We start from the raw sequence: 23,344 nt of genomic DNA, 5'->3' as shown, positions 1-23,344 counted from the left end.
TATCCTGTGACCTTTGAAAGTCCATGAATTCTATTATAATCTATTCTTCTCTTGTTGAAAACCAGTACAATAAAATTTCAGTGGAAAGAAGGGATTATTCAAAGAAGGATCAAGCCTTAAGAAGCTGAGGCCACTTGGAGGCCAGCTGGTGACTGGTGATTGGTGGCTGACACTCACCAGCAGGTGACTCTCCCACCTGGCACTCAGTCAGCCTGTGAGATTCATGGCTCAATAGGATTGTGTGTCATTCTCCTATTTAGGATCTCTGAAACATTTAAAGCCAAAAATGCTAAGCATGCAAATGACAAAGGACTTCTGCACTTGCTTCTGTAGGCCCTACTATCAGTGAAACAGGAAAAAGAGATCCAGATGAGAATGATAGTGACCAGAGGGGAATCTGTCCTGCAGAATACCTCTCCGGAAGGCGTTCCTGCCATTCAGCAGCAGCTGCAGAGTGTGAAGGATATGTGGGCTTCCCTTTCGTCTGCAGCCATCCGTTGTAAAAGGTAAGTGAAACGAAAGCCAATTCTTGCCAAGCCATTACCAAAAGATCAATAGAACAGCACAGTAATGCACCATTCCAGGGTTTTCTTCTCTTTTTTCTTTTCCTTTTCTTTGTCCCTCCTTTCCTTTCTTCCTTCCTCCCAACCTCCCTCCCTTTCTTTCTTCTTTCCTTCTTCCTTTCCTCTTCTTTTTTCTTATTAGAACAAAAGAAACTTGTAGGTACAATATTGCGTTCAGGTTGGCCTGCAATACCGTACCTATATTTTAATATAACTACATATTTCTTTTTGCTATTGTTCAGTGCTTAACAAGGTAAAAGATAAATAAATGTTTCATCATCTAAAGATAATTATTTATAATTTTTTAAACATTTATTTATTTTTGAGAGAGAGTACACACAGGGGAGGAGGGGAAGAAGACCTGAAGCAGGCTCTGCACTAACAGCAGAGAGTCTGACGCGGGGCTCGAACTCACAAACCATGAGATTATGGTCTGAGCTGAAGTCAGAGGCTCAGTCAGCTGAGCCATGCAGGGGTCCCTAAAGATACATTATTTAAACCAAGTAGTTTCCTTGGAAGGTAACCCTAGGAAACACCAGCAGCAGATGGGAGAGAGAGAGGAGAATGGAAGCGCAGCTGTTAAGGGAATGTTCTCAAGCAGGTTCCCACAGTGAGCACAGTGGACAGCTGGATCTGGCTGGGCAGTGCGGGGAGCCCGCGTAGAACACGGTTACCCACTGCGGACAGAACTAGAATGCTTGGAAAGAAACTTCCATGAGTCAGGAGGGCAGCTGAGGGCTACTCTCAGCGGGATAAGAATCCCAGGCACTTGTCACCTGTATTGCCCTCCAGCCGAGCGAGCTCCAGAGACCAGAGAATGGGCTCAGGCCAGGAAGACCTGGAGCTGGCAGTCAGGGGACTGGATGCTGCAGTGGTGTGGTCAGAGGGTGAATATGGGTGGAGCACAGAGTGTCTGCTACAAAATCACCCACAGTGTGGTAGTTATATTAGGCACGAATGATTAATGGCCTTGAAAACATAACGTCCATAATTGAGAGAAAGAGTGCTTGATTTACCTGTAAGAGAAGTAAGCACATTAGACCAGTTCAGAAAATGTTACCCTATTTTTCCGTTGTGATTTTCTGACTTTTATTTTTTAAAAGTTTTATTTATTTATATTGAGAGAGAGAGAGAAAGAGAGAGAGCGCAGGAGCAGGGTAGGGACAGAGAGAGGGAGAGAGAGAGAAAGAGAGAGAGAGAGAGAGAGAGAGAGAGAGAGAATCCTAAGCAGGCTCTGCACTGTCAGTGTAGAGCTCAGTGCAAGGCTCGAACTCACAAACTGTGAAATCATTGACCTGAGCCAAAATCAGGAGTTAGATGCTTAACAGACTGAGCCTCCCAGGCACCCCATGATTTTCTGATTTTTAAGTCTCATGCAAGATAGTTACTGTACTTTTTCTTGCTTGCTTCTTCCTTCCTTCTTTTAGTAATTTCTTTTTTTCTCTCCCCTGGATGTTCTGCTCAAGTCAATGGACTCAAGTATCGATCCTCTTCCTCCCTAGAGTCTTGGCTCCAGAAAAGCCTCCCACAGGGAATCTCTCCCAGTTTGGCCATCAAGCCTCTCCCAGGGTCTCACGGGACCTGCTTACTGATTCCAAGTTTTATGTCCAGTCCCACTTTTCGACCTATCAGCCTGGACTTAACTATCCCCTGCTTCTCAAGGTTATGCTTGCCAGGGACCCAGACTCAGATTTGATCAGCCCTGGCCATTCCGCCCAGCCCGAGCCAGCTCCTGTCCTGATCGATGGGCTCCCTGCTGGATGGATGGATGGGGCAGATGCAGTGATAGAGATCGGGCAGATTGAATTTATATGGCTTCTCAGTGTAGATTATTGTCCTTTCGAATACATTTCAGTCAACTTGAAGGAGCGCTTTCTAAGTGGACAAGTTATCAGGATGATGTCCGACAGTTTTCCGGTTGGATGGACAGCGTGGAAGCGAGCCTAAATGAATCTGAAAGGCAGTATGCAGAACTGCGGGAGAAAACAGCCTCTCTGGGAAAAGCCAAGGTGGGAGCTGGATTTCCGATTCCATGTGTCCTCCGACAGGCTTCTTCAGAATACCTTAGTTATGTAAAAATATGATTAGCTGCATGCTAGGGCTGCACACGTAGGTAAACTGTACAGGGGGCTTTTGCTATAATTTCTAATGGCTTCTTAAACCAGACTTTTGTGTGTGACTATTTTATTAGTGAGTGAAAGCTTTCTCTTCCAGGAAAACCTCAGAGATCCATGTTTTATGGTACATTTAAATTTTGGCAACTTGCAATATCTTAATATCTGCAGCCTGCTCATCATTAGGAAGTAAAAATCCTTTCTTTTTATCACACCTTTTGTTCTTTTTTTTAAATGTTTTATTTATTTCTGGGAGAGAGAGAGAGAAAGCGTGAACAGGGGAGGGTCAGAGAGAGAGGAGACACAGAATCTGAAGCAGGCTCTGGGCTCTGAGCTGTCAGCACACAACCCGGTGTGGGGCTCAAACCCACGGACTGTGAGATCATGACCTGAGCCGAAGTCGGACGCTTAACTGACTGAGCCACCCAGGTGCCCCTGTATTTCTACTTTCATACATTTTCATGCTGCTTGTATGTGTAGTGTTACATATTCTTTAGATGGATAGATAGATAGATAGATAGATAGATAGATAGATAGATAGATATTGAGGATATGTCTTAAATCTTTTTTATGTTATTTATTTTTAAATGTTTATTTATTTTTGAGAGAGAGAGTGCATGTATACATGGGAGAAGGGCAGAGAGAGAGGGAGGCAGAATCTGAAGCAGGCGCCAGGCTCTGAGCTGTCAGTGCAGAGCCTGATGTGAGGCTCAAACCCACAAGCCATGAGACTGTTGCCTGAGCTAAAGTTGCTTGCTCAACTGACTGAGTCCCCCAGGCACTCCAAATCTTTTTATTAATATGGTATTCAGACATAAAATGTTGGAGCCCTTTGATTTATGTCCTTCTTCTAGGGAATATTTATTGGATGACCTGTTCCACCTCAACCTTAGCTATGTCTGAAGCAGTATGTATTACTTCTACCCCCAAAGCTTTCACATCCCGATATTCTCATTCTCCATTCATTTGTGTCTCCCCTTGCTGCATACCCTAAGCTGGAAACTTCATTATCCCCAGCTCCTGCTTCCCCATACCCACTTTGAATTAGGCATTAGACCCTGCTGATTTTATCCCAGAAATCTCTCCTGACCACAATCTATCCTTCTTTTCCTAAATTGCAACAGACTTCTAAATGCTCATTTTGTGGGCACCTGGGTGTCTCAGTCAGTTGAGCATCCAACTTTGGCTCAGGTCATGATCTTGCCATTTGTGAGTTCGAGCCCTACATCGGGCTCTGTGCTGACAGCTCAGAGCCTGGAGTCTGCTTTGGATTCAGCGTCGTCTCTCTTTGCCCCTCCCCCACTCATGCTCGTGTGCTCTCTCTCTCTCTCTCTCACGACAAAAATAAACATCTTTTTTTTTTTTTTAAATTCTCAATTTTGTCTCTTGTCTCCATCTACTGTTACCTTCCTATAAAGGTCCATGTCTCATTTTCCTGCCTGGGAACCCCGTTGTCCCGTTGTCTACAGTCTCTGACCGATCTTCCTTGTCTGCTTTAAAGAATTTGAATAATCTCCCTCATTTGTCACCCTCATTTCCTTCACTCTCCCACCCTCCTTGCCCCCATGTATTTCTGCTTCCTGAAAAAGCCACATTAGACAGAAGGGAGTCCATGCCTCTGTGGGAATGATCTAGCTCGGCCTCTGCAGCCCGCAACCTTCCACTCCCGTTTCTGAACTTACACAAGTTTTTTTGTTGTGTTACCACCACCCCCCTAAGCTTACATAGTTCTCCTGTTCTCCATTGTTCATATATCTTTTATCAGTTGTACAGAGAATATGCATACATCCCTCTCTCCCACAGTGGATAAAGGTGCTTAATATTTTTTTATATCCTATGCATTGAGCTCTCTCAGGCTAACACAGAGCAAATGCTGAATAAAAGTTATTTAAATGACTAAATGACCTTTTGTGACTTCTGCCAAATCACTTAACATTTTAGACTCTCATTCATGCATCTGAAAATCTAATCATAATTATCTACCACATAATATTATTTTAATGATTTATGGACTGGTGAAATTCTTCATTTATTCAATAAATATTTACTGAGAATTTGCTGCCTGCAGGCATTGCGCTCGATTCTAGGTAAATCAAGCAGAGAAGCACTGTATTCTGGTGGGAACATGTACACTCATCAGCGTGCGTGGGTGCTACACTCCTCAGCGTGCATGGGTGCTACACTCCTCAGCGTGCATGGGTGCTACACTCCTCAGCGTGCATGGGTGCTACACTCCTCAGCGTGCATGGGTGCACACACAGTTAGAACCAAGGACAAGTGCATGAAGAAAAAGTGGCACGTTGTGAAAGAGTCACTGCACAGAGCTAACGTGGGTTGTTTGGAGTTGAGGGAGGGACAGGAAAGTGCTCCCTGAAACAGCAGACTTGTAGACTATGCCGGAAGGAATGTAATGCAGAGAAATTAGTCTGGGGAAGGGGAGGGACACGAGCAGTCCAGGTAGAATAATCAGCATTGTCTTGAGACCCTGAGGAGGGAGAGACTCTGGCTCAATGAGGGAACTAAAAGAAAGGCCACGTGTTGCTGGAACAGAGAAGAAACAGGGTAAGTGCTGTCAGGTGAGCTGGTAGAAGAGGCGGGGACCCATCTACACATCGCCATGTTGGCTGGCCTGATGATTTGCACTTGAACCTGACAGCACTGGGAAGGTAGTTGATGATTTAAGCTAAGGGTTCCATTTATAGTCTTAAAACCTTGTATCCCTCAGGCTGCTATGTGGCGTATGAAAAAGGAACAGATCAGGGATTGGTGGTGGGAAATCTGCCCAGCGGGATGGTGCACAAGTCCAGTAAAAGGTGGTAGTGGCGTGGGCTAAAGTGCTTGCAGGAGACGTGAGGACAAATGTCAGGATATAACGTGGAGACAGAACTAACAGAATCTCATCATGGATGGAATGACAGAGAGCTGGGAGAAAGGGTGACTTCCAGTGGTCTGAGATGGCCATATGGGTGGCATGTGGTGGCATTTACTGTTTGAAAAAAGACTGAAGGGGAAAGGGATTTGGGGGTTGGTGGGGCCGGGAGAGGTATGGGAATGGAGTGGGGGTCAGGAGCCCATTTGTGCACCAATTAAGTTGAAGATACCAAAGGCAATTGGAATCAATATCTCAGTGACTTCTGGGTCAGATATCAAATATACTTACACACTTTATATACGTGTGTAGATGGATGGATCTATCGATCTACCTGTCAATAGATGGAAAACCTGAGATCGCTTGTCAACAACACAGTTAAAATATCTTAATTTCAGCAGTATTATTGATATGTTGGTATACTCGGTAACTCTTTGTTTTCTTTTAAATTGTCCTCTAGTTACTAAGTGAAGAAGTGCTGAGTTACAGCAGCTTGCTCGAGGCCATTGAACTCAAAGGGGCTGGCATGACAGGGCACTATGTCACCCAGTTAGAGTTCCAGGATCTTCAGGAGCGATACAGAGCGATCACAGAGAGGGCCAAGGTACTGCTAACCATGTTCCACGCAGGTGCACTGGGATAGGAGGGCTTAGACCTATGCTTATTTTAAGACTCCTTTACTTTCTGGAATGGTGATCTGTGAAGGCACGAAGAACAAATGAACATTAACACTTTAAACACTGGCAGAACCAAACAAAAACCTTCATATAATGCATGAAAGTTACTGAAGGAAATAATTCTCAATAAAAATTCCCAGAAATGAACCAATTTATGAAAACTTTTGGACAACATCATAATGAAGATTTAGAAGTGTTTTCATGTCTGGTGATGAGAGTTTTCCAAAGCACTAAATAATCACCAGTAATATTTATCATTCTTCATTTAGGCCTCACAAAGAAAATAAAAATAACTTTCAAGCACATTCCTACTTTATGAGACAAAGTACATGGAAGATTAAATCCACATGAGTCCCAATCCTCACTTAAGGCACAATATAAGAATTTCAGTTTTCTTGATTAGCAAAAGTGTCTTCTTATGACAAGTAAGATTAACTCATTTTTTGACAAACCCATGTTCCATTTCATAAGGAATTCAGAGATGGATAGTTAATTCAACTAAATAATCCTCAAGACCCCTTTTCATCCTGGTATTATGTTTTTGTATTTTTTTACATAAAGCTTAAAGTTTCAGTCTTCTAGAAAATCATATGCCAGTTATTTAATAATCATGTTTTCCTAAAATTCTGAAAGTGAATTCTTATAATACATCAGCACTGCATGTGGTAATGTATCCCTATCTTAATCATCTTAAATGCTCATAACAGGAAGCAGTAACCAAGTCTGAAAAACTTGTTCGCCTGCACCAAGAGTATCAGAGAGACCTAAAGGCGTTTGAAGTTTGGCTGGGGCAAGAACAAGAAAAGCTTGACCGGTATTCAGTTCTCGAAGGAGATGCTCACACTCATGAGACAACATTGCGGGATCTTCAGGTAAAGTCTACTTCATCTTGAAGGGATTTTCATTCTGAATATGGAATTATTATTTCAAGCAATGGGAAGTTAATAGGACCCTGATCCTATAAAGAGCTGATAGCTATTAAGGGAGATCCTGATTTACAGCACTTGGTGATCTCAGTAGTATATGCTGTTTGAGATCTTTAGGTGGACAATGTAGACAGAGCAGGACTGGGACTTGAGGAATTTGTTCAGCTCCTAAGGTGGCCTCTCTCAGCAATGGCTAATGGTCTTGTTTATGGTGTTGACCGGCCCTCCTGCCCATTGCTCCCTAAAGGATGAATTGTCAATGGAGCTTTGTTCGCAGCAGGAGTCAATAGGACATGACATTCCTCAAAGTCAAACTGATGGCACCATTTAGTTTCAACCAAAAGCTCCCACACTGCTGATGGAGGAATTCGTGGGGCTAGAAAACATTCTGGCACTCAGGCAGGCAGGTTGCGAATCAGGGCAAGATGAGACAGGCCTAGTGGCGGAAGTGGTCCTAATTCATTTGCTTATTTGCTCTGTCAGCATTTATTAAATACTTCATGCTATGCAGATGCTTGCCTAGCTACTGCACATAAAGATGATTAAAATATTATTCCTGCCCTCAAGGAACTTGCAGTTTAGTGAGAAATGAATAATGAATGATGAAATGAAAAAATGAATCATATCATCAGGAATAGACAAGGTCAAGCAAGGGATCTCATGGGAACATCGAAGAGAGCCCTGCGATATCACCTAGAGAGACAGGGAAGGGTTAGGAGGTGTCCCTAGAAGGGACCACCAGGTACATGTAGTAGAGAACAGAGAAAGGCCAGCAAGACAAATCCATGTGCCACCAGCTGTGTGTTGGGATTTACTGACATGGTATCAGCCCTGATTAGAACTGGTTCAAGATTGGGTAAGACGTACCTATAGCTTGTACAAAGGGAAACCAACAGGGACTGGGAGGTTATCACCGGCATGTAAATTTCCTGGCTATTTCAGTTAAGTCCTGGGGACTGTATAATGGCAGGAGCACAACTCTGGGTTTAGGAAGTTTGGACTCTAATTCTTGGTGGGACCTGACGCTGGATGACTTGGGGCAAGAGAGAACCTCTCCCATTCAGTTTCCTCCACAGAGTTGTCCTAAGGAAGGGTTAAGTGAGATGGGAGAAAAACTCATGTAAATGATGCTCCATTCATGAAATACATATGAAGTAGAAGTTGTCCTAATTTCATTAGCTTATTTAAGGATCTAATTGATTCTGTTTCAGAATAATGGGCACTCTGGTCTGCCACGTGTGTCTTTTGTCATTCTTTCAGTAGGGTTAGCTTTGTTTTTGCTAAATAGCCCCTCTCAGCACTTCACTTCAAACTCTTGGCAAGCACACACCAAGCTCTCTAGCCTTCAGGGTGGGACTTGAGACAATAAGTCACTTGTCACCAGCAGATGTTTCTCTTGTTCTCTTCAGAAGAAGATATTTCACTTCAGTTAGTAGTAGTGCGTCCCAGAGTGATACCCACCTCTCATTTCTCCATGTATTCGTTCTTACGTTGTCTTATTTTGAGTCACCACAAATCTGAAAAAGGAGAGGAGGTGCTAGTGGTGGGAATAGGTGGTGGAGAATTGTGATATTCCATCTGCTCAGCAGGACTTCTTCAGCGTCCTGACGTCCTACAGTGCACACACACGGTGGTGTGGGGATTGGTCAACTGCCTGGGCCACGGTCACAGATTATTTTCTATAAACTGAAGCCTTAATATGGCTTTGCACATATAGATTTGTAAACTATTGAAACATACTTTTCTCTCAGAATAAATACTTGAAACATGGGCTATATAAGAATTTACCCAATACAGTGATGATTCATATAATAGAGAAAACTGTTATAAAATATGGAAAAAGTGATATAGTCAGGAGATTAATAAATTGAGGCAAAGACCAGTAAACTACAACTTATGGCCATGATGCTTACATTTTAAATAAAGTTTTATTGGAACACAGCCACACTCATTCATTTATGTATTACCTATGGGCAATTTTGTGCAGCAGTGGCAGAGGTAAGTAGTTAAGGCAGAGACCATATGGCCTGCAAAGCCTAAAATGTTTATTATCATGGGGCACCTGGGTGGCTCAGTCAGTTAAGTGTCTGACTTTGGCTCTGGTCATGATCTCCCGGTCATGAGTTCGAGACCTGCTTTGGGCTCTATGCTAACAGCTCAGAGCCTGGAGCCTGCTTCAGATTCTGTGTTTCCTTCTCTCTCTGCCCCTCACCTGCTTGCTCTCTCCCTCTCTCTCAAAAATAAATAAAACATTTAAAAAATTAAGAAAAAATGTTTTCTATCACGTTCTTTGTAAAAAAAAAAAAAAAAAAAAAGTTTACCAACCCTGAATTAAGAGATAGTATTATACAAAATTAAATTAAAAAACAAACTAAGAATTTTGGAATAAAATGTCTGTTTGTGGACATTTTGATGAATATTTCACCATATATCTTGTTCTTTTCTATCTATAAAACATTTACATTACAACATTCTTGGAGTGGCATCGTAGCTGAGGAAACACATATCCATTAGTTTGAACCATATGAGATCTTTGTAGATTTAAAAAAAATGGCCAGCACAGTTTCAAATGGCTTGAACTGATATTGAAGATATAAAAAATAATACTGTATTTTAACTAAAAATATTGGTACCTCTAACATTCTTGATGAGATATGACTGTTCCTTTCAACTTTAGATGATCAGACCAAGTAGCAGTATGGGTTCTTTAAACATTAGAAATACAAATATATATAACATTCTCTTGCCAACATCCTTAAGGATATGGGTTCTTCTTTCTATAAAAAGTAGTGTATGTTCTTTAAGGCTTGGCTCATACCAGATTCGTAGGATAGATCTTTGGGACTTAGGCTTTGGTGGAAGAAAAGGTGTTTTGCACCCGGGAGCTGCTAGTGGGCAGGTGTGAAGATCAACCCTCCGGGTTTGTATGCCCAGCTCCTCTTGACCATCACATTCCCTAGAAAATCTCTGGCAAAGCACCCCTCCTAGCAAAACAAAAGGTCCATTGTTCCTTTCTCAGCCACAGATAGCACTGATGCCATTTAATGCCAAAGCAAGAAGTCTTATGCCTTTGAGTAGTATATGAGCCATAAAAAGCCTACATTATTCTTTTAAATAAAAAACATTTAATTGCAGGTATTTTGCTTATAAGCTGAAAGGCCAAATTTCAGAAACTGTTTCTAAGATGATGAAGACAAATATTGGAGTATATGTGTGTCTCCAATTTGTGTGAGTGTTTGTGCATTGAGATTATTTTACTAGAAATATTTCTGCGTCCTTCCCCTGACTTGAGAAATGATGGTCAGTGTCAGGTGCACATTTCTTATAAGACAGAGAATAAAATAATTATTTTTCTAATGTGAACTTCAAGCTGGCACAGTTGACTTGGGCGAGACATGATAACTCGTGCAGGTGTAAAATGTGAACGAGGTGTGACGGCCACGCGCTTCCCCCACAGGAGCTGCAGGTGCATTGTGCAGAGGGACAGGCACTGCTGAATTCGGTGCTACATGCCAGAGAGGAAGTGATCCCATCCGGCATCCCTCAGACAGAGGACCGGGCTTTAGAGTCCCTCCAGCAGGACTGGCAGGCTTACCAGCAGAGACTGGCTGAGACCCGGACTCAGTTCAACAATGTTGTCAACAAACTGAGACTGATGGAACAGAAATATCAGCAAGTAGACGAGTGGCTCAAAACCCTGGAGGACAAAGTGAGCCTCAGGACTGGACGTCAGTCTAGCCGGGCAGCCAAAGAGATACAGTTACATCAGATGAAGGTAAAACTCCTATCAATTCTTGACCTTTGTCAAAGTAGCAGTGACCGTGCATTCATTAAAATATGCAGTAACTTTTTGTCCAAGGCTTAAAGTTTGCAAAATCTCTTTCTGCTTGCAAAAATGGATTATGAAACATTATTCTAGCAGCAGTTACTCAATAGAATCCTAAATTAGTCTTTAATAAAATATAATGTAATGAACTATTTTGCTTTTTCTTCCCATGCCCTATTACCTTGTTTCATCAAGATATATGAACGATAGTACTGAAATCATTTAAATTTATGGGTCTGATTTGAAATTACTCTAATGTAGTGCATTGAAATAATACTTGATAATTAGTTTTATTCTAACTTTTATGCAAACTCACTAGGCATGATCAAAATAATGCTTAGGCCTTTGGAATTTCTCATCATTATTCATCCACTTTAAAATTTATCTAGGTTAAAAATTTATGTCACTCTGTCTTTTTAAAAAAAGTTTTGAGCCAGTGTAATATGTATAGTAGGAAGTATTCCATCTTATAAAGATTGTGGGTTTATCATGTTGTTATAATACACTTTTGCATGAAGGTTATAGATTTTCAAAATTATATCCCAGGATAAATATATTCTAAACATACACTACAATCATTTCCTATTCGGATGATTATATATATATATTTTTTTTCTTTTACATTTTTTGCTTATACTGAAGTGTAGTATAATAAAGTACCCTGATAAGAAATGTACAGTGTTTATCTCATTTTTCATAAGTGCCATACGGTATATTTTCAAAATTATGTCTCAGAATAAATATATTCTGAACATACACTGACATCTCTTCCTATTATCAAGATACATATATTTGTCTTACACAATAATGCCTAAGATTCACCTTGTTCCTGCAATATTTACGTCGTTTCAGAAGTGGCATGAGGAAGTCATTGCGTACAAAGATGAAGTTGAGGATGTGGGCGCCAGAGCCCAGGAGATGCTGGACGAGAATCACGTGAGCAGCCGCATGGGCAGCCAGGCCACCCAGCTGACTTCCAGATACCAGGCCCTTCTTCTCCAGGTGCTGGTGAGTGTGCCACCAGCTGCTCATGACAGGCAGGCACGCTTCACACACAGAAATGTTCTTCCTTTCTTCACCTTCTGCTGAAGACACACACTTGTCACGAAAGGCTCTGGGACCAGTCTGTAATTTCCTGTCCGATTCTGTTTTTCCTTTTAAAGGAACAGATAAAATTGCTGGAGGAAGAGATCCAGAGTTTGGAGGAATCAGAAGTATCCCTAAGTGCCTATTGTGATTGGTACAGCTCCACTCATAAAAACTTCAAGAATGTGGCCACCAAAATTGACAAAGTAGATAAAGCAATGATGGGGAAAAAAATGAAGACGTTGGAGGTAGGCGTGCGTACATTGGACTTGTCTCCCAGCCTCTCCCAGCCTCTGTCCTTGCACCCTGCCGGTCCATCTCCCGACGCAGGTGCTGGGAGCATGCGTGTTCATCCTCTTCCCTTGGAGGAGAGAGAGTCTGTGGCTCACGCTTCACTCCAAATATCAAGCTATGATCTTTGTAAGGCCGAAAGCTGGCTTTCGTTGAGTTGTGATGTGATTTCACCCGAATGACTCAGACTTGGTTGCTCATGTCTGAATCCTAAGCTGACACTTAAATTTTAAAAAGTTATCTCAAATTCATGGTGCCATGTATTCACAAAAGAGGTTTTACTCAGATCCTTAGGAATACTACTAAGGATGAGAAGAAGATCAGGGTTTTTTTAAGTCTCTGATTTGGAAGTTATATATTAATCAAGACTTGTTAAAACCTATATTGAAGTCAAGAAAAGAGGACTCTGATTCCTGGCAGGTCACATTGGGTTATAAACCTTCAAAAATATATTTTAAGGGGAAACTTGAGAATGGAATTTGAAAGCCTTTTCTTTAAAAGGAAAGAAACAACACTAATTCTGTATTTGCTTCTCACTCCCTCTCTTCCTCAGAGTTTGCTAAAAGACATGGAGAAAGGCCACAGTTTGCTGAAATCAGCCCGAGAAAAAGGAGAGAGGGCTCTCAGATACTTGGAGGAGGGCGAGGCAGAGACATTAAGGAAAGAGACCCATGAACATGTGGAGCAGTTGAAGGAACTGACCAGCACTGTCCGGAAAGAGCACATGACTCTGGAAAAAGGTCTTCTTTTAGCAAAGGAGTTTTCAGATAAATATAAAGCACTAACTCAGTGGATATCAGAATACCAAGAAATCCTACACACTCCTGAAGAGCCCAAAATGGAATTATATGAGAAAAAAGCTCAGTTATCTAAATACAAGGTAGTGTGTTGTTGCTCATTGACAAATGTGTGGTGGGGGCGGGGGGGGTCATGCCTGTAGGACTGAGTGGAGGAACGTGATTCCTGGTGTGTGTCGCCCTTAATGGGTCCTGAAAGTGTCCTTAACATGTCTGTCCCACTGGTGGTGAGTGATGTAGACTTATTTCACTACATATACTACATCAGGCTTATTTCTCCATTCGGGAATCCTATTTGCTTGATATTCAAAAGATTGTATCAGTAAATGGAGATCTTTTCTTTTTTTTTTTTTAATGTTTTATTTATTTCTAGGAGAGAGAGAGAGAGAGAGAGAGCGAGTGAGCATGAGCAGGGGAGGGTCAGAGAGAGAGGGAGACACAGGCTGTGAAACAGGCTCCAGGCTCTGAGCTGGCGGTCAGCACAGAGCCCGACACGGGGCTTGAACCCACGAACTGCGAGATCATGACCTAAGCGAAAGTTGGACGCTTAACTGACTAAGCCACCCAGGCGCCCCAATGGAGATCTTTTCTGACAGTCTGTTCAGGAATATGGGTACTCAAGATAAATCTCCCTAGCATCAGGATCTGATTTATCTCCTTCATATAGAGCCTTTCCTTCATCTTGTGGTGCCCAATGCCTACCTAAAAGCTTATATTAAAAATGCCTATAAGCTATTTTGTTGCCACATTTGTAAGAAAATAAATTCTAATTAACCAACTGTCACTTAACATTTTAGAAATTAATTTTTAAAGAATAAGTGATGATATGGATACAGCTATACGTGATATATAGATACAGGTATTTTACCTGCTCAAATGTGGAAACAATTCGTTGAGGCTTACATGTAGCATAATATGTATGGAATCAATTTGACCCAAATTATTTAGCAATAATTTTTAAGAGTTACAGGATGATGGCTTACCTCACAGCTTTTCCTTTCAGAAGCGTTTTCATCCTCCAGCCATATGGCTATTCCTGTCCTGGGTTTCCCTGCCAAGGGTAACAGTGTGCCTGTGAAAATGCCACATGAGAATCACAACCGGTTTCTCTCCCTCCCCCTCACTGAGTGCTTGACATATTTAAATAGCACTTATAGCCTGTTATAGCAACGTAGCTGCTGGAATCTGTCCCTCTAACTTCACATCCAGCTCAAGCTGCACTTAACTGTGTGAATTCAAAATCAAATGATAACACCTAGCTGCCTTTTGTATTAAGTTCTTTCCCTCCAGTGGAAGAAATGAGGTGAAAGACAGAAATATGAGCTATGTTAAATGTAGCCAAAGGCAATTCTTTTCTGTACACCCCTCTCCACGTGTGACTAGCTATTTGATGTGTTACTTTTATATTGTATTTTAAAACTTTATTAGCCATAAAGATTATTCTCTAATGTTTCACACTTATGGATTTATGAAATGTCTGTCAGGTCTTGATTTGAGGTAGATGGTCTCACAGTGCCACAGACATATGTACATATTACTTTGATCACACAGATGAGCTGGCTTTTTTCTTTTCCTTTGTAATTCAAGTCACTTCAGCAAATGGTGCTGTCCCATGAGCCATCAATAAAATCAGTGAGAGAGAGAGGTGAAGCTCTCCTGGACCTTGTGCAAGATGTCACCTTAAAGGACAAAATAGATAAACTTCAGAGTGACTACCAGGACCTCTGTGGTGCGGGAAAGGTAAGTGGAAAACAGAAATTGAATAAAAATGTGCCTGGGGTGCCTGGGTGGTTCTGTCCGTTAGGCGTCCGACTTTGGCTCAGGTCATGATCTCACAGTTCGTGAGTTCAAGCCCTGTGTCAGACTCTGTGTTACAACAGCTCAGAGCCTCGAAACTGCTTCGGATTCTGTGTCTCCCTTTCTCTCTGCCCTTCCTCCTCAAAAATAAGTAAACATTAACATTTTTTTTTCAAAATAAATAAAAATGTGCTTATTTGCCAAAAAGGATCTTGACTTAATTTATTTCTCAGAAAATTAAGGGCTCATGTGAGTCGGGCTTTTTCCTTCTGTTAGATGGAGATTTTATTTTATTTATTTTTTAAAGTTCATTTATTTATTTTGAGGAGTGTGTAGGGGCAGAAAGAGAGGGAAAGAGAGAATCCCAAGTAGGCTCCACGCTGTTAGCTCAGTGTCTGACTCTGGGCTTTATCCCATGAACCGTGAGATCACCACCTGAGCTAAAATCAAGAGTCAAACACTCAACTGACTGAGACACTCAGGTGCCCCTCATGGGGATTTTAATTTGTATGATGATTCTTTATGTTTTTTTCTGTCCCTAGTAATTTCTTGTAATATGTAAATGTACTTACCTTATGAGTTACACTGGGTTTTAAAAAGTATAAAGCAGTTTTGAGTGGATTTTTGCCTTGAAATTCATCTCTAATGGGTACCTGGCTTTACAGGAGCATGTCTGCAGTCTTGAGATGAAGGTCAAAGACCACGAAGATTACAACAGTGAGCTCCAGGAAGTCGAAAAGTGGCTACTGCAGATGTCAGGCAGACTGGTGGCACCTGACCTCATGGAGACAAGCAGTCTAGAGGCAATCACCCAGCAACTGGCGCAGCACAAGGTACCCTCCTCTCTGAAGAGCTGAAGAATGCAGGGTGGCTTTAACAGCTCTGCCCTTGTGTGTGTGTGTGTGCACGTGCGCGTGTGTGCATGTTCACGCATCTGTGTATGTTTGTGAGAGAGAGAGAGGGAGAGAGAGTGAGCGAGTGCACGAGCACATGATCTCTGGATCATAACAACTGTACTTAAAGAACCAGCTCTGAGTCTCAAGAACATATGATAACTGAACAGTTGAGTTCAATATTTAAGTGAATCGACAACAGCTGAATCCTGGCTTTCAACTTCTAAACACATTGAGGCATTTTCCCGGCTAATGGTACCCCCCCCACACAGAATTTAATCTTTATAAAGTAATTTATCAAAGGAAGAGATTATCTTTATTTTAGAGAAGCGTTACCAAAGACAGGGTGCAGGGATAGTAATCACAAAGCGTCTGGACTCTGGCCAGACTCTGTCCTTCTTCGCCTGGGGAACTTACCCTCTCTGAGTCCCCTCCTTTTGCTGAGTCCCCTCCTTTCTCTAAAGGGCGATAAAGAGACCAGCCCCATCTCATAGCTGCTGTGGTCAGCACAGGGGCTGATGGACATGAAAGCATTTTGTAAACCACAAAACATGGTCACTGATATGTGCTGTTCTTATCTTTATTGATATGTATTTGTAGTAATTACATGTGCCAGGTGACAGATGTCATACAGTCACAGTTTTATGGAGCAATTTTGGTGACCTTAACGGGAAACTGAATTTTAGTCGTGATGTGGTCAATACCTAGTGTGTCTTAAGAAAGCCGGTTAACCTCTCTAGGCTTTGGGATTCCTTATATTGAGGAGGAGATTTTATTTAGCAAGTAAGAATAGAAAAATAACTACACAGTATATTCTACTAGGCACCGAGGGAATACCCTCAATAACCTCACGGTGTAGTGGTTCTGTAACAACTCAAAGACAAATGGTTCTTGTGGAGATGCAAGACAAGAGAACGCTGTATTTTGTGCATGTGTTGATAACCCTTAACCCAGCAGCAGTGCAAAACGTCGTGAGCTATGGGCTGCTAAGGGCCCACTAGTTTCTCTTAAACATATCGACGTGTCAACCCAGGAAACCTTGGGTTGGGGTGTAGCACTTGTCATTAGTATTGTATAGCAGTAAGGAAATTAAAACCTGATTGATAAAGTTGGTTCCCCCTCTGTACATGATCTCTGAGAAGGTCCCCTGAGAACACATGGGCCCAGGGGTGTGTACAAGCTGGAGTCAGGCAGAGTGGGGTCCGGAGCCCGGCGCTGTGCTCTTTACTGGTTGTATGACTTGGAGCATGTTCTGTAACCTCTCTCTACTTCAGTCTCCTTGGCTGTAAAACGATGATAATAATATACACTTATTAGGGGGGTATACGGTTCCTGGACTGTAACAGCTGCTTAATAAATGGTGCATGGTAAATATTATTTTTATTAGTATAAGTCAGATATTATAGAAATGTAAAGTAATAGATATTTGATTATTATATCAACTAGGTATATTATTAGATAAATTAGAAATTAGTAAATTAGGTTAAATAGTAACTGGGTTATTTTAGATGTAAATTATACCGGTATTATAATTTATAGAGCTGAAAAATGTATGAACATCCTTTTTTGCTGATAATAATACTATGGAACACTTGTCTCTGTAACTGTATGACTGAGGCCAGCCATGAATTCACTCTCGTCTTAATGGTCACCACATCATATCCCTATATAACTCAATCCATTAAACTCATTTACTCTTCCCATGAGAGTATCCTTGAAAACATGAATTTTTGTTTGTTTGTTAATATGGTCACCAAGACAAATTGCAACACTTTTTCAAAAACATCATTAAACAGTGAAATGATTGATTTTAAACTTTGATAAATTGGTTATTTAACAACTAAAGATGGAATTGTGAGAACTCTATTTTTTCATTTTTTACAGGCAATGATGGAAGAAATTGCTGGTTTTGAAGACCGTTTGAATGACCTTAAAATTAAAGGTGACAATTTGATCAGCCAGTGTGCAGACCACCTTCAAGCAAAACTAAAACAAAATGTGTACGCTCATCTGCAGGGCACAAAGGATAGTTACTCAGCTATCTGCAGTACAGCACAGAGGGTGAGTACCCATAGAATATTCTAGAATGACAATTAAAGAGAAGATCTGTACAATCTAGAGGTTTTAAAAAATGACTTTGATCTTCAGTCTTCAGGACAGCTTTGTTGTATGTCCAGTTAGGAAATAGGATGATAGGTCTCATAGCCTCTGTGTGGACACAGGATAACATATTACATGTTTGACTGATGTGATGAAGATACTCAGTTTGTCCCAATCCCTTCATTTCATAGATCGATTATAAAAATTTTGTTTTGTTTTTATTTGCATACCACCAATATTTCTAATTTACCATTTATTCTCTAACACCAAAGTAAGTTTATTCTTTACTTTTCCCAATAATTACTTTCTGTTTAACTCCATGCCACCTAGGTTCTACTCCAATTCAACATTTTCATGAAATCATAGAATATTGGATAGGGGAGGGGCGCCTGGGTGGCTTAGTCAGTTAAGCGTCTAACTTTGGCTCAGGTCATGATCTCACAGTTCGTGAGTTCGAGCCCCGTGTCGGACTCTGTGCTGACAGCTCAGAGCCTGGAACCTACTTCAGATTCTTTGTCTCCCTTTCTCTCTCTGCCTGTCCCCCACTCATGTTCTGTCTGTCTCTCAAAAACAAATAAAACATATTTTTAAAGAAAGAATATGTAGAATGAGACACACAGAGGAACACAAATCTTCAATAGAGATTTTTTTTTTGAACACTGATTTCGTAGCAGGCATTTTCTACACATTAAGGATATTGCTTAATTGAAAAAAATGGATAAAGTTTCAAAAGACAAACACATAGTTTTAAAGTAAATTAAAAAAATTTTTTTTATGTTTTATTTATTTCCGAGAGAGAGAGAGACAGCATGAAGGGGGGAAGGTCAGAGAGAAAGGGAGACACAGAATCTGAAACAGGCTCCAGGCTCTGAGTTGTCAGTACAGAGCCCGACACAGGGCTTGAACCCACAAATGGTGAGATCATGACCTGAGCCAAAGTCAGTCACTTAACCGACTGAGCCACCCAGGCACCCCTAAAATAAATTTTTTAAAAAACACTTGAAATTCTAAAAACATAATTAGAACTTCATAATTAACATGTGTAAAATGATAAAGAGAGAAAAATGCATTTCTTCTTTTTAGTTTTGCTAGAATAAGAATAAATAAGAAGACATTTGTCTGAAAAAAAAGAATAAGTAAGAAGACATTCCCAATATCAGATGAAAGTGATGAATTTAACGGATGACAGAGAAAAGCAGAATTCAATTACCATTTCTCCTGTCTTAAAGAAGAAAAGCCAAGCTAAATTAATTTCCTTCTTTTTTCTTCTTCTTTGTTTTTAATACAACAGTGTGCTCAGAAAAACAGCATAGGTATATTTCAGCTTGATTTCAAGAGACACATAGTAGTTTCTTAGTATGTCTTTATGGATAAAATGGAAAAAATGGAAGTTGGTTGGCTGGTTGAGGATTAATGAATTGAATAGACATTCTAGAAGATGTTTGGATCATTCTGGCATACAACTTCTAAAATGAAATGAGGGCATCCAACTCTCCCATTTCATATGTTACAGTTCAGTTACAATTTGACCATATTCTTAAAGCAAAAATATTTCAGTTAGAGAAATATTGGTTGCCTTTTCGTGATAATGGTGTTTTATTTTTGCATTTGGTTTCTAGCTTAAACAAAATGTACAACATTTGTACCATGGTGGTGGCAAGGGGTAACGCAAAACCTCTGATTTATGTTTGACAATTTACTGCAAAGGTTTCACATATTCTGCACATTTCTGTAGTTACATTAGCCCTGCCCACATTGTCTTCCTCTCCTCAAGATAGTATAACATGTGGGTTGAGAAGTGATAGACTGAAGATGGCCATTGAGCTTTGCCACATTTTGGAACTTAAGCAAACTCCTTAGATATATATACAGTACTGGAGAGCGCTGTGGATAAAATCCATTTAGATGAACTTGTCAGTATGTTTCATTTGGGTCCAGTGATCTTCATAAAGATCGACAGAGATTTCTTGAACACCCTCATAACCACAGCATGACTGCTTTGTCTCAGGTGTACCAGAGTTTGGAACATGAACTTCAGAAGCATGTTAGCCGGCAGGACACTCTGCAGCAGTGCCAGGCCTGGCTCTCTGCAGTCCAATCAGATTTAAAGCCAAGCCAGCATCCACCTCTGAGCAGAGCGGAAGCCGTGAAGCAGGTAGTAGACTCTGGAAAGTTTATGTTACTCTGTGATTCACTCATTCCATGAAATCGTGTTAAGTACTTACTATGTACCAAGTTGTACTGGCTCCCGAGGTCATAAGAGTATAGATAAAAGAAGAAAGTCTGAGCTTGACTGTTGTCAAGTTCATGTTCTAAGCTAGGAATATGGACACAATACTGATGGCCAGCCTGGTAGAACAGGCACTGTAACCAAGACCTCAACTTTAATAACTACTCAGCAGGGTGACCATGGACAAGCGACTTAATTTCTCAGGGCCTCAGGGTCCTCGTAATGGAAAGTGATGATTATAAGCATATTTACTTCTGAAACTTATGTGGAACTTCAAATGTCATGCCACAAGGTACATGATTTGTAAACAGAAAGGAGGGGTGATTTTTGTTCCCCTCGGGATACTTGGCAATGTCTGAAGACGGTTTTGGTTGTAACCATGGGGAGTGGTGGGGATGCTGTTGGTATCTGCCGGGGAATGAGCTGAGCACCTTGCCCTGAACAGGGCAGACCCCACAGCCAAGATTCGCTGGGCTTCACATGTCAATAGTTCTGAGGTTGAAACGGCGTAGAGGCATAAATCCAACAAATTAGGACTCCCCTGTGAGGTCTTCCATGGTCTGCCCCCACCCACCTCTTTGACTTTTGCTCCTCTGGGTCACGCCTCCAGCCTCAGGGCTCTGCATTTGCTGTCAGGATTCATCACCTGCAGAGTCCTTACCCCAAGGCTTTACTTGCTCCCTCCCTGAATTCCATTCCATTACTCAGCTCTTGGAGGTACACTCCCCTACTTAACAACACCTCTTCATCATATTTCCCTACCTTTACTCTGCTACATGTGTTTATCACTACATCGCATTGCGTGTTTGTTTATTTGTTTACATATTCTCCGTCTCTCTCATAAGAACATAAGCTCCATGGAAACAAGGGTTTTGTTTTAGGCACTGCTTTGTACCCGCTATCTAACACAGAGCTTGCATAGACTCTGAGTCTCTTCACAGAAACATCTCTCTCTGTGTTTCTGTGTCTAGATTAAAGATCCACCCTGAGCGGCCTTAGGGTTATGGAAAGGGAGGAGCACTACAGGGAGTTTATGCAGAGAAGAAAAGCCCACCCATCTGCATTTTAACTAAACTCGAATGAAGTTTATGAATGCACACTGACCTTTCCCTTTCTCTCTCCAGAATAGGCAGAAAACATGTGGAGAAGCAGGTTAGGGTAGGCTACTGGTTCTTTCTCTGCAATGGAAAAGAAGCTAGAACGTGAGCAGAAAATCTGTAGGTTCTCTTTCCCAGACCATACAGACTAATTACATTGAGAAGCAGCTGTTGGACAAATGGTTCCCTGCCAGTGTGTCTTGAATTCTTTCCTGCGAACCACTAATATGCATCATTTATAACAAGGGTGAAAATATTGAGCATAGCAAGGTTATTTTTGAAATGTCAACAAACTACTACAAATGGTACAAATATTTGCTCTCTAAATATAGCATGTTTCTCTTTCACTCTGATGAGTTTGGGGTTTTTTTCAGGTCAAACACTTCAGAGCTTTGCAGGAACAGGCAAGGACCTACTTAGACCTCCTCTGCTCCATGTGTGACTTGTCAAACTCTGCAGTGAAAACCACAGCAAAAGACATTCAACAAACAGAGCAAATGGTAAAAAGTTTTAAAAAATCACATTGGATTTGTCTGTTTCATTATATTTTCTTGCTTCAGTGTTAGATGTGAAAGAAAATATTTCCTTGGATTATTCTTTCTATAATGCTTCTACAGGGGCACCTTGGTGGCTCAGTCGGTTAAGCGTCTGACTTCGGCTCAGGTCATGATCTCATAGTTTGTGGGTTCGAGCCCCGCGTTGGGCTCTTTGCTGACAGCTCAAAGCCTGGTGCCTGCTTCAGGGTCTGTGTCTCCCTCTCTGCTCCTCGCCCATTCATGCTGTGTCTCTCTCTGTCTCTCAAAAATAAATAAAAGTTAAAAAAATTATTATTTTTCTATGGCCATTATAACAAATAGATATTTGAATTTCAACTAAGTCCAAGAAAGTAAGCACACGGACACTGATGCCACTGAATTGGAACATTCAGTTCCATTGAACTGCTCATTGTTAGTGCCACATTCCTCTCCTCTTTTCTCTTCACTTATCATTCTCTCCTCCTTTCTGATTTTTCCAATCATGTTTATTTCGCTTTTGTTTTGTTTTTTTGCAACTTTTTTCTTTAGATAATATGAAAAGTGTCCCAGATCCTTGCTTTATACTAGGGATAGCAAAGAGCATGCCATCTGTCCAGACCCTTCTAATCCATCCGCAGTGGCAGAGGGTGATATTGAGAAGGATTCTAAAGCTGTGTCTGGGCTCAGTGGGAAACACTTTGTGAGGAGTCAACAGTGCTTGTTCACAGAAGATTCCAGCACAGGAGCCATGCATTCATCAGACCTGTCAAGGCCACATGCTTGGGTTTAAACCAAACCAAACCAAACCAAACCAAAACAAAACAAAAAGAGTCAGGTTTGATTAATTGACTAAATATTCACAGAATAAGAAAAGGCTATAAAGGAAAAAAGTATTGAAGAAATTGAATAATTAATAATATAGATAGTAATAATTGGAGTTGTGGGTTTTTTTGTTTTTACTTTTATATTGTCAAAGCAAATCTCCCCTAGAATCCCTATGAAAGATGATAAAATTCATGTATCTTCTTAAAGAAATTATTTACTGAGGGGTACCTGGGTGGCCCAGTCAGTTAAGCGTCTGATTTTGGCTCAGGTCGTGATCTCACCATTTGTGAGTTCATGCCCTGTGTTGGGCTCTGTGCTGACAGCTCAAAGCCTCGAGCCTGCTTTGGATTCTGTCTTCCTTTCTCTCTGCCCCTTCCCCACTCATGCTCTGTCTCTGTCTCAAGAATAAGTAAACATTGAAAACAATTTTTAAAAAAGAAATTACTGAAATAAATTATACAGTTTCAAAAATCAGTGAAGCCAATCCAAAAATCCAGAACATTAATTACTTGCTGTTTTGTAAGTATCAAGAAATGCACAATCGAGAGCAATATACATCTTTTCTAGTTAACCCCAAGACCAAATTCATGAGTCACTAGAGCAGATATGTCTACTGAAATGCCCAATGTGGAAAAACAGCTTTGACCTAATAAATTGTTAAAACTTCTAGAGCTTTACAACTAATTGGAATCATATGGCATAGCTTGTAGATATTTATTTATTTATTTATTATTTATT

The 23,344-nt window shown here is 41.0% G+C and overlaps 1 protein-coding gene across 1 annotated transcript in view; it reads left to right on the top strand.

Moving 5' to 3' along the window:
• SYNE1 (spectrin repeat containing nuclear envelope protein 1) overlaps positions 1-23,344 on the top strand; it is a 461,288-nt gene that overhangs the window by 237,604 nt on the left and 200,340 nt on the right. The window contains 13 exon segments of the mRNA XM_039220107.1: positions 334-506; positions 2,419-2,572; positions 6,007-6,150; positions 6,931-7,095; positions 10,607-10,924; positions 11,828-11,983; positions 12,139-12,309; positions 12,906-13,232; positions 14,737-14,889; positions 15,612-15,779; positions 17,724-17,900; positions 19,948-20,094; positions 21,641-21,766. Coding sequence (XP_039076038.1) covers positions 334-506; positions 2,419-2,572; positions 6,007-6,150; positions 6,931-7,095; positions 10,607-10,924; positions 11,828-11,983; positions 12,139-12,309; positions 12,906-13,232; positions 14,737-14,889; positions 15,612-15,779; positions 17,724-17,900; positions 19,948-20,094; positions 21,641-21,766 — 2,379 coding nt within the window.

The sequence above is a fragment of the Hyaena hyaena genome, unplaced genomic scaffold (assembly GCF_003009895.1).
Source record: "Hyaena hyaena isolate Hyena2069 unplaced genomic scaffold, ASM300989v1 scaffold_860, whole genome shotgun sequence".
Lineage (NCBI taxonomy): Eukaryota > Metazoa > Chordata > Mammalia > Carnivora > Hyaenidae > Hyaena > Hyaena hyaena.
Note: the sequence above shows the minus strand (reverse complement) of the source record. Positions and strands in the feature narration are given on the sequence as shown.